Genomic DNA, 15,007 nt, shown 5'->3' with positions numbered 1-15,007 from the left:
TGGATTAGCTGAATCAACACTTAAAGCTGTGTTAGAGCCTAAATCTCTGCTGATTGGTCAAACTGTACATAATGCATTTGCACATGCTCCAGACATTAAGCACAAACTCATTCCAAACAAACACCGACTGCTTTCTGCAAGTGATTGTGTTCTTTTACAAGTGCTTATTATGCTACTTTAATGAAATGTTTTACTGTAAATAAGACCTTTTCTCCTTTTTGTAATAAAACCAGAGAAATCACGTTTAATAAAGATCAAAGGGTTCATGAAATGTTTATTTATTGCTTTAAATGTACATTATTTTGGAAAATCATCCAAGACAGCAAATCACCAATTATAGAATCAATTTCTCAGTCATTATTAGTAAGAGGCAACACAGTGAACATTCATGCGTCCTAATGCCATAACATTCATATGAACCACTCAAAGAATTATTCCTAATTGTAAGCCCTTATTTTTTTTATTTTAGAAATAATGAAGCAGCCCCAGGAATAGCTGTACTGCTAAAACAAGGCCTGGTTGCCAGAGGAAAGTTCTAAGAATTTGGAAAATTATTTAAAAGATATTAAAGATCACAAAATTGTCATAATCTGCTCACACGTGTGATTCCTTACAGAAAGCTGTTGTACAACTTCAGAACATGTAGTGCATAGTGACAGAAATGATTTGTGGGGTGGATTGACAGCACTTTATCATTATATAAAAAAAGAGCATGAGGGTGAGTAAATGATGACAGAGTTTACATTTTTAGATGAATTATTCCATTTTGCTTGAAGGACAAGGCTGTATGCATTGTTTATTGCTAGAATGAACTAGTTAAAACACCCATTAATCCTGCTTTAGACATAGTAGGCACTTGACAGGTCTCTATTCTTCCTAGTCTCCCTCTCTCTCTCTCACAGCTCTATGTTCCACCATCTGAAAGGGGATGGTTCTCGACGAACATTGGAACCGCAGTGAACTTCCCCCAGCAGTTTGTGGTATGGGGCAAAGTCATCAATGAAGGTACATTTAAGGCCTAGAGGCTCCATAAGAGAACACATCTTTGTCTCCAGAGCACACCGGCCCTTCACCTGGGGCCCGAAAGGTTTTGGGATGCCCAGCTGGTCCCCCAACACGATCATGTTCACCTGAAGGTAAATATAGGTAATGCATAAAAAAAATAACTACGAGTAAGTGTAAGAGACAATAGAAAGTCTTGCCGAGGCCCAAACTTTTGAACAGTAGTGCATGTTTTGATCATCTATTTTCCATTAACTCTTTCCCCACCATTGACGGAAATGTACGGCTTTCTGTGTTTGTCTACTCCAAACATCCATCTACTCCACCTATGTTTTGATCCTCGTTCTGAATCCGATCTGGACTTTGACAAAAATGTGATTTTCACAGCTTTTTGTTCAAAATGTTGCTTGTTTTATGAAACTCACCCACAATTAAGTGTTAATAGCTAGAAGCTAGAATAAAAAATGTTTTTTCTTTTTTTTTGTTATATTGCATGTTCAGATATTCATACAACTAAATATTCTGGGGGCCATGATGACAATTTTGTGAAAATGATCAAAAACTCCGGCGGTGGCTGGAAACTTAAAAAAAAAAAAAAAACACTGGCGGGGAAAGAGTTAAAAGAAAAAGCAAGTGGTCAAAATGTGAATGGACTTTCAATAAGTTCTTGATAATGTGCTGTACCATGTCGGGATAGTAAGCCACGGCCCTGGGGCTTGTTTCCTTCTCTTCTTTTTCTACTTGCAGTTTAAACAGGATGGGCAAATCGATGATGTCCTCATCATCCAACCCCAGTTCTTTCTTCAGCACGTCCCTGTTCCAGTCAATGCAGTTCTGAGTGAAAGATTATATGATGCTTTATTTCCCATAGAAAAGACAGATTTGTAACACTGTACTGTAATCTGGCTAAAAATATATATAGATACTATTTGGATACAAAACACATCTTAATGCCATGTGTAATTTGTAAATGTTGCTCATTTCACTGACCTGCACGTATCGGTTTTCAGCCTGTAGCTTTTTGTCACTCAGGATGGCATTAACCGTAATGGCTTCTGGCATTCCTGTTCAAGTAAACATGTTAGCTAGAATATGAACTTTGGTGCATAGTGGACAACTTTTTTTTTAATAGAAAATTAGTGAGAGTTTACCTGGAAACATTTCCTCTTTTCCATGTCCTGTGTTTTGTAAGCTTTTGAAAACTTTATATCCGGCATCCGGGCTAGCCAGCAGCAACCGGAATTTCTGAACATTTAAAACATTACAGCTCTTTAAAAACATTGGCTGAGTTCAGAGTGGAGTACGTATGCTGCGTACTATTTTAAAGAAGGGTGTGAAACACTATGCATGATGCAAAAATAGACATTTCAGATGGTAGCATGCTACGCTGTTGTTGCATGATTGAGTCTACAACCAGCATCCAGTTATCATGTCTGCAATAAACATTTTTTAATCGAGTTTTGTAACAAAAAGTCTAGATTTATTCATAATCTGGTCGAAACTGAGTAACATACTGCAAAAATAAGAACAGTACAGAAAAGTTTGGAAAAATTATTTAATTAAATAATAATTGTTTTTGAAAGTCTCTTATGCTCAACAAAGCTGCTTTATTTGACCAAAACGGTATTATTGTGTCTCTTTGATCAATTTAATGCATCTTTGTTGAATAAAAAAATATTAATTTCAATACATCTTACAAGCCCCAAACTTTTGAATGGTAGTATATCACAGTATCCACAAAAATAATAAGCAGCAAAAAAAATAAAATAATTCTTGAGCATATTGATTTCTGAAGGATCATGTGACACTGAAGACTGGAGTAATGATGCTGAAAATTCAGCTTTGCCTCACAGGAATAAAATTACATTTTGAAATTTATAACAACAGAAAACAAAATATATTTTTGATCAAATGAATGCAGCCTTGGTGAGCATAATAGACTTCTTTAATTATTTTACTTAATACTTAATCATTTAGGTAGTGGATGTTAGTATGCCATTCTGAACATATCTGTTTACCTTTCGGTCAGGGGCTGGGACGAAGGTCATGAACTCGTCCACATGACCCACAATTAGCCAATCAGAGAAGAGCGCTATTGGCTCTTGAACCTTCTGTGCCCACAGGAATTCCTGGACGACTTGGGTCATGTTGCGGCCATCTTTTGCACTTAAAATTAAACAAATATTCTCAATGATTGGTAACAGTTTGATTAATCCACCAGCATATTGTTTGGAAGCCAAAACAATTATGTCAATGTTCCTTTTTAGTTGTGGTTACTACACTGTAGTTGTAGGGTACAGTTGTGGTACTTACGTAGGGAATGCCACACCAATGATGATCCTGCCAAGTGGGTAACTTTTCCCGTTCACTGTGACTGGTGGACTGACCTCCAGGTTACCAAAGGAGTCCAGACTGCTCACCTCCTCATTCAAAGCATTCCGGGTCACATATCCAAAGTCTGGCCCCTGTGACGCAATGTTTTAGTGATTCTAAACATCTTTCTTTTAGTATGCGATCAAAACATGATTCTATCCCGTCATCAACATTTTTTAATGACATGAGGGTGAGAAAATGACAATTTTCAATTTTGACTGAATTTTTCTGAGCAGTTCTTGGTGTCACTCACCAGAATGGACTCGTAGGGGAAATCCTGAAGTTTTCCATCACGAGGAGAATCCAGTACAACAGGAAAACGATGATGGGGAGAGTCAATGTAACCAAACTCAAGCTCATCCTGGAGAGAGCGAGAGCGTGTCAGTTGGAATTACTCAATTCATATGACAGTCATCTGACACGTTTGTCAAGTTGTTTTTATATGCATCATCCTGTGATCATCCAATAAACTGCATGCTTCGGCAGTTTGATAAAGTTATTTTCTCTAAAATCTCTTTCTGATTCTTATTCTGTCAGGTAAATAATGTATATTATTAAATTGACATACATTTACATTTATTTCCATACATGTTCCAAATTATTATACAAGTGACAAATATTAAATGTTGTAAAATATAAATTAATAAATATTAACAATATGTCATGTTCTTTCCCCTGATTCCACTGACCTGCATCCAGCGGTCACCTCGGTTCATGTACTCGTAACATATTTTAAGTTTGTAGCCATTCTTCTCCACCAGCTTCTTTATACTCTTCAGGAATGAGACGTTATCCGTTGTGCTGCCAAAAACATCAAATAGTCAACAGTCCCCAAGGCTTACAAGGTGAATACAGTGTATATATAAATGACACACACACTAATATATACATATACACACTGTATGTAACTGCTGTCAAATCGATTAATCGTTTACGTGTGTACATATATTATTGTATTTATATATATTATATTATGTGTGTTTATATATGGTATACACACACAGACATATATAAAATATAAATCTATTAATATATATATATACACACATATATTATGTAAACAAAAACTTGCGTTAAATGCGATTAATCGATTTGACAGTCCTATTATATATATAATATATATATATATATATATATATTGTGTGTGTATTATTTGTTATATGATCTGTGAAGGGTTAAAAGGGTTAAAGCTTTTACTGAATTGATCCCCTCTCACCTGCACACATAGACCTCCACAGGTTTGAGGGTGTTAGGGGTCATGATCCAGGGTGAGAAATGAAATATGACTTTATCTGTAAAGATGGGTGTTTCAGGGAAATCCTTTTAAGAAAACAAGCAGAATCGTATTTAATTAGAATTTAGAGGTTATAAGAATTATATTACCCAATTAAATTTGATAGAAGACAACAGTGTAAATGTTATTGCGGTAAGCAGATAAACAGTAAAGCACCAAGAACAGAAGGTTTGATGGAGGATCAGACAGTGGTTTCTTTCACTAACCTTGCCACTGGGCTCTAGTAGACTAAGGTTGATGGTGATGAGCCCATCAAAATCTTTATCAGGGAAGCGAAGACCTTCTACATAGAACATCAGTTCAGTTTTTCCTCCCAGGTAGGGCACTTCCTGTGTCAGCTTGTCTGTTCCCACCACCATGAGATAATCTTTCAGAAACAACTTCAGGAGTTTGTGCTCTGGTACAGGGAAAGAAGAGCCATTCGGTAAAGTTTTGATGTTCCTTTATAATGCATTTGGTTTTTGCTTCATTTATTTAATCAATTGTACATTATATTTCTATAAACTGTGGACATAATTTTACATTTCCACCACCTTATGCACATGTAGGTGGTGATGGAAAAATTTCTCCCAATGGTTTTCATGCATCATAGAATTTCACAATATGCATGCGTGTAAAATTGTTACACATTTACAGACATTCTGTTTTCTTAAATAGTTTAAGGAATAGATCATAATTTTGTTGTTGTTGTTGTTGTTGTTATTTACTTATTTTCTTGGTTGGGAGGGAGCATGAAGAATCATTTTCACACATGAATGTGCACCTCTGAATCCAGACCTTAAATTCATTGAATGTCTTTGGGTTGTGTTGGAGAAGACTTTACAGAGTGCTGGACTCTTGCATTGTCAATACAAGATCTTGAGCAAATATTGATGCCCTCGATACCAATCCTTGAGACCGTCCGGGACATCCCCCATTTAAAACATTATTGTATTATTTTGCAGGTGTTTGTGTCTACACTTACTCCACACGTTGTCTTTTTGCACATTTGTCCGAGGTCTAAAGATTCTCACGCTCTCTGAAGTGGTCTGCGAGATGTACATGCTCAGTTTATAGCCTTCAGGAAGTTGAGACGGCCCGTTGGTGCGCAAGATCATCTTGGACATGTCCTGCAAATCTGCCATCAAAGAAAAGATACATTAGATTCAATGATCTCTTCCTTTCCACAGCATGGCATTTGAAGAGTAAAGTCCAATGGTAACTAAGCTAAAAATCCAACTACTGGTTGAAATTGTGCACCTAATTCAAATTTTCTATGGATATTGTTCAGATAGTTTGAATTAATTGAAAGATTGGAAGTATTTACTGAACTTGCAATGTGAAAATTATTAATAATGAATGATTAATAAGGAAGAATCATTTTGCAACAATGTTTAAACATGGGTTTGGTACAGACAGAGTCTATTTACACACAACAAATATCCGCGGCGAGACTTAAATCCCTCCCAGATCTACCCAGACTCACCTGAAACTTTACTGATCTCATCCTTCTCACTGTCCACTTTCTTCTCGTATGAGCTCTCGGAGTCACAGTTGACCAGCAAAACTGCACCGTGGCCATTAGGACCCCATTTCCAGGATGCCTAGACCCAAAATCCAGTACTATTACACATTATTCAAATAAAATAAATCTTGAATATATCATCTACAATAGCACAATGCAGTTGGAACACAAAAGAAGATATTTTGAAAGTCAACGGCGTTCATAAAACATTGGACCCCATTGACTTCCATTGTATTTACAAAAGAAAACGCAAAGACATTTTTCTAAATGTTTCCAAGAAGAAAGAAAGTCACAGGTTTGGAACGACAAACCAGTTTTAATTTTTGTGTGAACTATCCCTTTAATATGCAAACAAATGTGGCTTTATCGTATCTCTAAGGCTTCTAATTCATCTAAATTAATCAACGTATTCATTTTATCTGACTTTCCAGCCCCATCTCCAAGCCAAGAAACAATGAGGCAAAAACAAATCTCCCAAATAATGATGATATATAACAGATCGCAAGACTACCAGCAAACAAAGCTCACCTTGTTCGGATTGTTTTTCTCAACAACGCCATCTCGGTCGGCATCTACGTCCAGAGATATCTCTGCAACAGAATAGAGACAATATGAGGCTTGCTCTTTTCTTCACAGTCCCACCAGCATCATGAGGCTGTTTATAGTTGCACTGCACATCCTGATACTATTCATAAACACAGGCGTATGTCTTGCACAGTGAAACGTACCGACAGCTGTTAGATGCAGCACAGCGTCCTCAAGAGCCTCCGTTTTCTCCCCGTAGTACTTCACAGATAACTGAAACACATCTGAGTCTTAGAAACTAGCATGATCTGGATCCTCATGACAATTATTGTGCAATCATTGCGGTTTTCTTCAAAGATTACTAAAGTGATTCATTTCAGTACTGTAATGTTTAAATAAAAAAATGCACTAAATATGTCCAGTATTCAAACTGGTAGTGCTAGAAAGTGACGCGAGATCGTGTCTACTACGCGTAAACCACGGTTTCCTGCATAGACTAGGGTAAACCACGGCATGTGCATCAGACAAGCTCTTTCCTTTCTGCAGTTGTCAGTTTCTTTCAGTTCTGTTTGTTTTCTAAAGGACCATTATCTGCTTTATAGCAAAGGTTGGTCGTACATCGAGAAACATACCCAGATGGAATCTGCCCACACAAAAACCTTCCCATCACATCCTCCTTTTAAATATTTGTGCTAGTTCGATAATGCTTTCAGATACTGGAGAGTAGTAGTTTTGGCTCAGTTTCAAACACTTATGTTTAAATCCATTCTGCAGAATTTTCCTCAAAATCAGCATAGAGAACGCGGAAAAATTCCACGGATTCTTTCTGCATGTGCTGTACTGTGCTCTTTATGCTTAGAACACAAAGGTGATTAGATTTAGGTACCTTGCTGTCAAATGCAGTCTCACTGACTGTGTCCATGGTGATGAGGAGGATAGAGTTTGGGGTGAGGGGGTACGGAGAGGTGGTCCTGTCCTTGGTCGGGGGCGTGACCTTGTAATGCACGTTTGGGGAGCATTTTATTGAGAAGAACTTAGACTGTGGTGGGGCACACCTGTAAAGAGCAAAGAGAAATACAGGGACACATTATGAATGTATCTATTTCATTGTAGGATATTATACAAAGGTCATTTCATTGTCTAAAAACCTCTTCAGATAATCTTGTGTTTTAAAGGCGCAGTAAGCGATTTCTGAGAATCAATGTTGATATATGAAATCAACCCAAACAAACACACCCCTCTCTTCATTGCTCCGCCCCCAAAATGCACAAACAGGCAATGCAAGAGTGGATGTCTCTTTATCATAGCAGAAACGTAGCAAAATATAGCGAAGATGACTAATGAACGTCAAGGAAGAACAAACATACATTATTAACATACAGTGCACGAGTATATACAAACAAGTGGTTGTTAGTCGCCAACAGCACAAACTCAAAACCAACATTGCTGCTCATGTATAAAGCAGAAACAACACAACCTCTGCGTTCATTTTCAGGCCTTCCCGCTTAGGCCTCTCCAGCGCTGGAAAGCTTTTCTGTGTAGATGAATTTAGGTGGGATTGTTGATTGAAGAATTTCTCCTTTTCAGTTCCAAAGGCGGATGAATGCACTCGTTGTGCTGCGACATTATTTAAATTCATCACTGAACTAAATGAATACTTCTGTTTATAACCGCCACTGTCAGCTATTGTCTTTGATAACTTTCCAAACCTACTAATAGCTTTTCTTTAGCTTTCTAGACGACTTTATCAATTTTGAATTAGTCCATAATGAAACAACATCATCAAGACTAATATCTGTTGTCCTAAAAGATGAGTTGAATCCTAAATGTATTATTCATAATCCATTATCTAATGCAGTAATTATGACATTTGGGTTGGACAATGTGCCACGTCTCAATACCTTCTATAAATATGAGATATGAGGTCATACAAAGAGCATGCATGTTAATTCTACATGAATTAATGTTGTGTAAAATAGTTTAGACTTTAGATGGAGTAAAGCACATCATACTTCTGTCATGTCAACCATCTATTCACACTGTCTAACCAAAGTGTCACATCTTTTTTTTTTTTTTTTTTGTTCCCGCAGGATCATTACTCAGGGTTTAACAGAATTTGATTTTTATTCTCTCTATATTTTTAGATTTTACTTAAAATTGCATAATACTAATACTTTTTTTGGTAGAAATATCTGCATTAAATTCTCTTTAATGCAGATACCAAATTGCAGTTTCAAAACATTGAGTACAAGGATTTTATAGCCAAACATAATATCCTAAAGATACACTACTATTCAAAGGTTTAGGGTGTTTTCTTAATGTTTTTGAAAGATGCTCTGGGAACACTTTAGTATGGAGAACACATTCACTATTAACTATGACTTATGCCTCAATAAACTAATAATTTACTGATTATTAATAGTTATTAAGGTAGTTGTTAAGTTCAGGAATATGATTAAGGGATGTAGATGGTCATGCAGAATAAGGCGTTAATATATGCTTTATAAGTACAAATAAACAGCCAATATCCTAATATGTATGCTAATAAGCAACTAGTTAATTGCGAGAATTGGACCCAAAAATAAAGTGTTACCAATGCTCCAATGCTAACCAAGCTGGCAATTATTTGATAATAAATGCAGTAAAATAACTGTTTTCTATTTAAATATATAATTATATACTTAATTCCTGAATTAAGTATAATCAAAAGATAATCTTTTGTAACATGAAACAGAAGTATTGAGACAGAGTTCAGGGATGAATTTAAATAATGTCGCAGCACAACGAGTGCATTCATCCGCCTTTGGAACTGAAGAGGAGAAATTCTTCAATCAACAATCCCACCTAAATTCTCAAGGCAAATATTCATCTACACAGAACAAACAGACGGAAAAAAAAATCTTCATAAAATTTAACAAACAAACCAATATCTGTGAATATTACAATAGGCAGATTCAATTATTTGGACACTCAGTTCATTCCAGAATAATGTTGCTAATATGGTTTACAACAAACTTAAAGTTTGAAACTTTATGAATAGAACAATCGGATATTTTAACTGTACACTATGTTAGCAAAATGTTTTCATATATGTGTCTTCTGTCTGTGCTATATTTCAATAATTGGTCTATGTAAACATGCATAATTTCTGGCGACATTGTGTTTGAAACGACTGTTCTTATGTTTGGGTTACCAGAGTCTATAATGATGTGCCTGTCAAAATAATAACAGTCATTTTGAAATGAATACTTTTATTTTCCATTCAAACTCCTTCAACTTGTTCTTTTGATCTAAACAAAACTCAGAAGTCAGACCATAGTCAGCTTTAACCCTTTGCAGATATATTTTAGATATTTTAGTCAGTTAGACCCTTATCAAAAACATTGTTAAAATATATAAAATAAATCAAAATAAACAACAAGTAGGAATGCACTTCTATAGCATGTAAACATTGTCTTATATCATCATGTTGGGGACTGACAGCCCCAGTCACCAATCACTCATACTGCAGGAAACAAGATGCAATGGAAGTCGATGGAGACTGCTGATGTCAGACCCAAACATTCAATATAACGTTACATTTGTGCTCCACGGAAGAAGGAAAGTCATGGGGTTTTGAAACTATATGAATGCGAGTAAATGATGAAAGGTGTATCATTGTAGGGTGAACTGAACCTTTAATTATGTCTTTCGGTCTATTAAAATAGACTCCTGTTTTGTTTGATTCCCTTGAGCTCAGTCGCGCTGTTTATGAACGCGTCTTGTGTGAGCCATACTGACCCCTTAAAATAAAACAATGTTCTAATATCTATTCTATTCTAATATATTGTCTATTCGCATAATGCGAGATAAATAAACTCTCTCACCTGTTTAAATTCACCGTCAACTCCGTTCCGACCACGTATGTCGTCTTGGTCGCGTTCTCAGTGTCAATTGTAAGTGAACGGCGGGGCACCATGATTTTTGAAGATGCGTCTTTCTTTCAAAGTAAATTCAACAATTTAACTTTAACCCTTTTATATACTTGAGATGTAACCGTGTCAGAGAGCCTATTGGTTGAACAAAAGCAGGTGCATTTCTAGGAAACGGAGGACTTGAAACGCCTGGAAACGCCCACAACTCAGTGTGCAGCACAAGTGACTCACAGCTAGAGGGCGCTGTTAACTCCAGCGCGACTGAACTGGACTGAACCCAATATTGCACCGTTTTGCCTCAGGATGCGAAACCCTTTTTCTTCAACATGCAAATACTTTGAATAAACCAATCACAAGCAAATAATTGTGATTTTAATACCCTTTTCTTTCATGGTGAACCGTGTGGAGGCTGCACAAACTACCTGCAGACAAGCCATTATTTTTCACCCAAAATATAATTCAGATTATTTTGGTGAGTAAACGTCATTTTATTAGATTTAGAGTCATAGAAATTATTTAGATGCTATGGAGGAGCTACCTATGGTCTGTTAATAAACATTGTACCTTTACAGTTGAGTTGATATTAGCCTACACACCTGTTTCTTTGTATCATCCATTATTACAATACCGCTTTTGTAATTATTTAAAATTGTTTAAGTTTAAGTCTGATATTAATTGTTTAATTATTTTTAGTATTATGACAAAATATTTACAAATATTTAAATAAATAAAAATCTACCTTTTTATTGTTCCATTATCACACAATGCTTGCAAAATACCTCATTTAAACAGCATTTTTCTTCTTCTTTTTTTGATTTTATCAATGAGTTCAATTTAATCCAAAGATTAGTTAATCAAAAGTGTTTAATCACAGACACAATTTGGGGTTACAGGATAAGATTACTTCTAATAGCTTTCTACTTGAGGACACAACCTTCCGCTAGGCGACGCCCATTGCTACTTTTACTGAAGTCTTTAATAAATAAATAAATGCATTTAATGTTCACACCATATTTTTTTGATTTTGCATATGTATGCCTATGTATAATAAAAATTATAATATTATTGTATTACCTACCTGTCTAGGATCACCTTAATTTCCGTACCAATGACATGCACAATTTTTGTGGGTGAACTGACGTCCAGTCGACAGGTTCGCTGGTACATGTTTGTCACGTCTGACCACTTCTTTCTCTTTCGCAGATTCCCAGGTAAACAGGCTGCCTGTGTTTGCTCCTGCGACACATCCATTGTTACAGATTTAACACGTCCACAGATCTCAAATAACATGTTTCCCCCAAATATGGGCGTATGCGTATGAGAGAAAAGACATGTACTCACCTGTCCTGAAACTTGCTCAAAGCTATATGTTAAAGCATTTTTAGAAAGAATTCCAAAGGAAAGCCTAAGACAGAACAATGCAGTTAATGTTTAACAAGGCAGCTCAGTGTTAAACATTAGGCCTAACTGTTAAACAGTGTTAAACAATGTTTAAAGAGTCAGTAGCTCAGTAAAAATGTAGAAATTCTTTATTCACTCCTAGAGATGTTGGCCAGATAAATCTGTAAGATTTAAAATGCTGTGATGCTGATTTATCTGCCAACATCAAACATTAAAGCGTGTGAAATACTTGGTGTCTGTGTAATATTATGATATTCAAAGGTAGGCTATGCACCACTCTCTAAATGACAATCTGTGACCTACATGCTTCTATGCAGTAGGCTATTAGATTCAGTATTAGTACCTGCTCTACTTTAACTATTCCACTTCCTGTACTTTTTTTATTAACTGGTTTTCTTTTTGTAGAACATAGCCTATGCTTAAATCCTCAAATGTCGTCTGTCTATCTATCTATCTATCTATCTATCTATCTATCTATCTATCTATCTATCTATCTATCTATCTATCTATCTATCTATCTATCTATCTATCTATCTATCTATCTATCTATCTATCTATCTATCTATCTATCTCCTAGCTATCAGCATACTAAATCATGCTAGCAACATGCTAAAATATGTTACTGTAACAATGAGCTAATCATGCTAAAGACATGCTAGCAACGTGCTAAAACATGCTAGCGACTTGTTTACAGTTTTTTTCAATCGCTAACAAGCGCTTACCCATACTTCAGATACTTTTTCTAAACTCTTAACACAGACTCACACCTACAAAACACAATTGGCCAAATGGTTAATTTTCTTCTCAAAAACACATTTTGTTAAATATATACTAACTCTTCATTTCAAAATAGAACACATCTTTCTCTGCACACACTAACTTTACCAAAACACTGGAAATCTGTCTCAAAATGAAATTATTCTGTCAAAGAATAACACTTGTTTTCACTTCACACGGTACATGCAGTCAATCAAAGTACACCAGGTTTCAAAATACTGGCTATTGTTGACATTACAAAAACTGCATAGACTTTGATGTTTCAGTTTTACAGGTATTTGCATGCAAAACATGCAATCCAACCTTTTTACACTAAATTTCTTGGTTGGGAACTGTATGTCCACATGTACAGTAATGTTCACATTCAAAAGCATTCTAGTAAAAAGCAAATCAGTTTTTCCCTTTACTGTTTACAACAGGAGATACAGTAGAAACACGGTATGATAGAACAGAAAAGGTTTTACAGTATTGCTTACAAAAAAGCACAAAATTACTGTATCTAATCTCGCGATCTTCAGGGTTAGGCCACATGTTTTCATCAAATATTGCACTTCTGCACCTCTCACTGCACCTCTCACTGCACCTCTCACTGCACCTCTCACTGCATCTCTCACTGCATCTCTCACTGCATCTCTCACTGCACCTCTCACTGCATCTCTCACTGTACCTCTCACTGCACCTCTCACTGCATCTCTCACTGCATCTCTCACTGCACCTCTCACTGCATCTCTCACTGCATCTCTCACTGCATCTCTCACTGCATCTCTCACTGCACCTCTCACTGCATCTCTCACTGCACCTCTCACTGCACCTCTCACTGCATCTCTCACTGTACCTCTCACTGCACCTCTCACTGCACCTCTCACTGCACCTCTCACTGCATCTCTCACTGCATCTCTCACTGCATCTCTCACTGCATCTCTCACTGCATCTCTCACTGCATCTCTCACTGTACCTCTCACTGCACCTCTCACTGCATCTCTCACTGCACCTCTCACTGCACCTCTCACTGCACCTCTCACTGCATCTCTTACTGCATCTCTCACTGCACCTCTCACTGCATCTCTCACTGCATCTCTCACTGCACCTCTCACTGCACCTCTCACTGCATCTCTCACTGTACCTCTCACTGCACCTCTCACTGCACCTCTCACTGCATCTCTCACTGTACCTCTCACTGCACCTCTCACTGCATCTCTCACTGCACCTCTCACTGCATCTCTCACTGCATCTCTCACTGCATCTCTCACTGTACCTCTCACTGCACCTCTCACTGCATCTCTCACTGCACCTCTCACTGCATCTCTCACTGTACCTCTCACTGCACCTCTCACTGCATCTCTCACTGCACCTCTCACTGCATCTCTCACTGCATCTCTCACTGCATCTCTCACTGCATCTCTCACTGTACCTCTCACTGCACCTCTCACTGCACCTCTCACTGCATCTCTCACTGCACCTCTCACTGCACCTCTCTGAAGGGTTGGTCAAAATCCCTTGCCTCTTCAAATACATATATAATCATATGTCATTTTGAATGGTTATATACTTCCTTTATAAAAATCAATAATCAAATATATTCATTATCACATAATAATTTTTATATTCTTGTGCTTGTGAAATTATATTTTCTTAAATGCATGGATGCAAGTAACCAGTTTCTTTTAGGTGCATCCCAATCTTACTTTGAGATTGCACGTAGTACACGCAGGACACGAAGGCCACGTAACCCACAAGGCCGTTTGTCTCTTTCTCTGGGATCAGTAGAAAGGTTAGAGGGTCCTAAAGGCAGCGTGGGCACATATGATTCTTCGCTGGACATATAGTCAAGCTATATTGAGCGTTACTATCAAACTTTAATTGTTGTATTAAAATGTATTCTTTCCAGTATATTTCCTTCCTTGGGAGTAAATGCCAGTTATCTGTTTTTCTCCCAAACGAGTGAATGTTTTAGCATTATGTTTTGGTATACTTAACTGATAATAAGGAGCTCAGACTCTCTTCAGCCTTGATGGGAGCTGTTATTTGCTAGTGTCTGTTGTTTGTGTGTGTGTGCGTATGACATTCTATGTAGGTTCTGGACGGTCGGACCAGACACCCCGGCGCCCTTCTCTAACCTGCGAGGCCACCACAGACCTAAATCTAATGAGTGGACGACAACTATCTTGACTAATGGCGATAGGCACCCCTATCTCCTCACATGTGTTAAATTGTTTA

The 15,007-nt window shown here is 37.0% G+C and overlaps 1 protein-coding gene across 2 annotated transcripts; it reads right to left on the bottom strand.

The window, feature by feature from the left end:
• Nucleotides 1–717: 717 nt before the first annotated feature.
• padi2 (peptidyl arginine deiminase, type II) lies at nucleotides 718–11,883 on the bottom strand. 2 transcript variants are annotated; one of them, XM_056270508.1, is made up of 16 exons: nucleotides 11,691–11,883; nucleotides 7,585–7,753; nucleotides 6,902–6,971; nucleotides 6,702–6,763; nucleotides 6,135–6,252; nucleotides 5,634–5,786; nucleotides 4,876–5,066; nucleotides 4,592–4,695; nucleotides 4,065–4,176; nucleotides 3,629–3,736; nucleotides 3,316–3,467; nucleotides 3,021–3,168; nucleotides 2,154–2,247; nucleotides 1,993–2,066; nucleotides 1,687–1,836; nucleotides 718–1,130 (listed from the first exon to the last, which is right to left on the bottom strand). In XM_056270508.1, the coding sequence occupies exons 1-16, from the start codon at nucleotides 11,861–11,863 to the stop codon at nucleotides 897–899; spliced, it is 2,112 nt and encodes a 703-aa protein (XP_056126483.1). In that variant the 5' UTR covers nucleotides 11,864–11,883; the 3' UTR covers nucleotides 718–896. The 2 variants fall into 2 exon arrangements, with proteins under 2 accessions (XP_056126483.1, XP_056126484.1); XM_056270509.1 differs by lacking the exon at nucleotides 11,691–11,883 and adding an exon at nucleotides 10,565–10,800.
• Between the last annotated feature and the right edge of the window lie 3,124 nt (nucleotides 11,884–15,007).

Source organism: Rhinichthys klamathensis, unplaced genomic scaffold (genome assembly GCF_029890125.1).
Source record: "Rhinichthys klamathensis goyatoka isolate OS25496 unplaced genomic scaffold, OSU_Roscu_1.1 h1tg000303l_1, whole genome shotgun sequence".
In the NCBI taxonomy this organism is placed as follows: Eukaryota; Metazoa; Chordata; class Actinopteri; order Cypriniformes; family Leuciscidae; genus Rhinichthys; species Rhinichthys klamathensis.
This window is presented reverse-complemented; position numbering and strand designations above follow the sequence as displayed.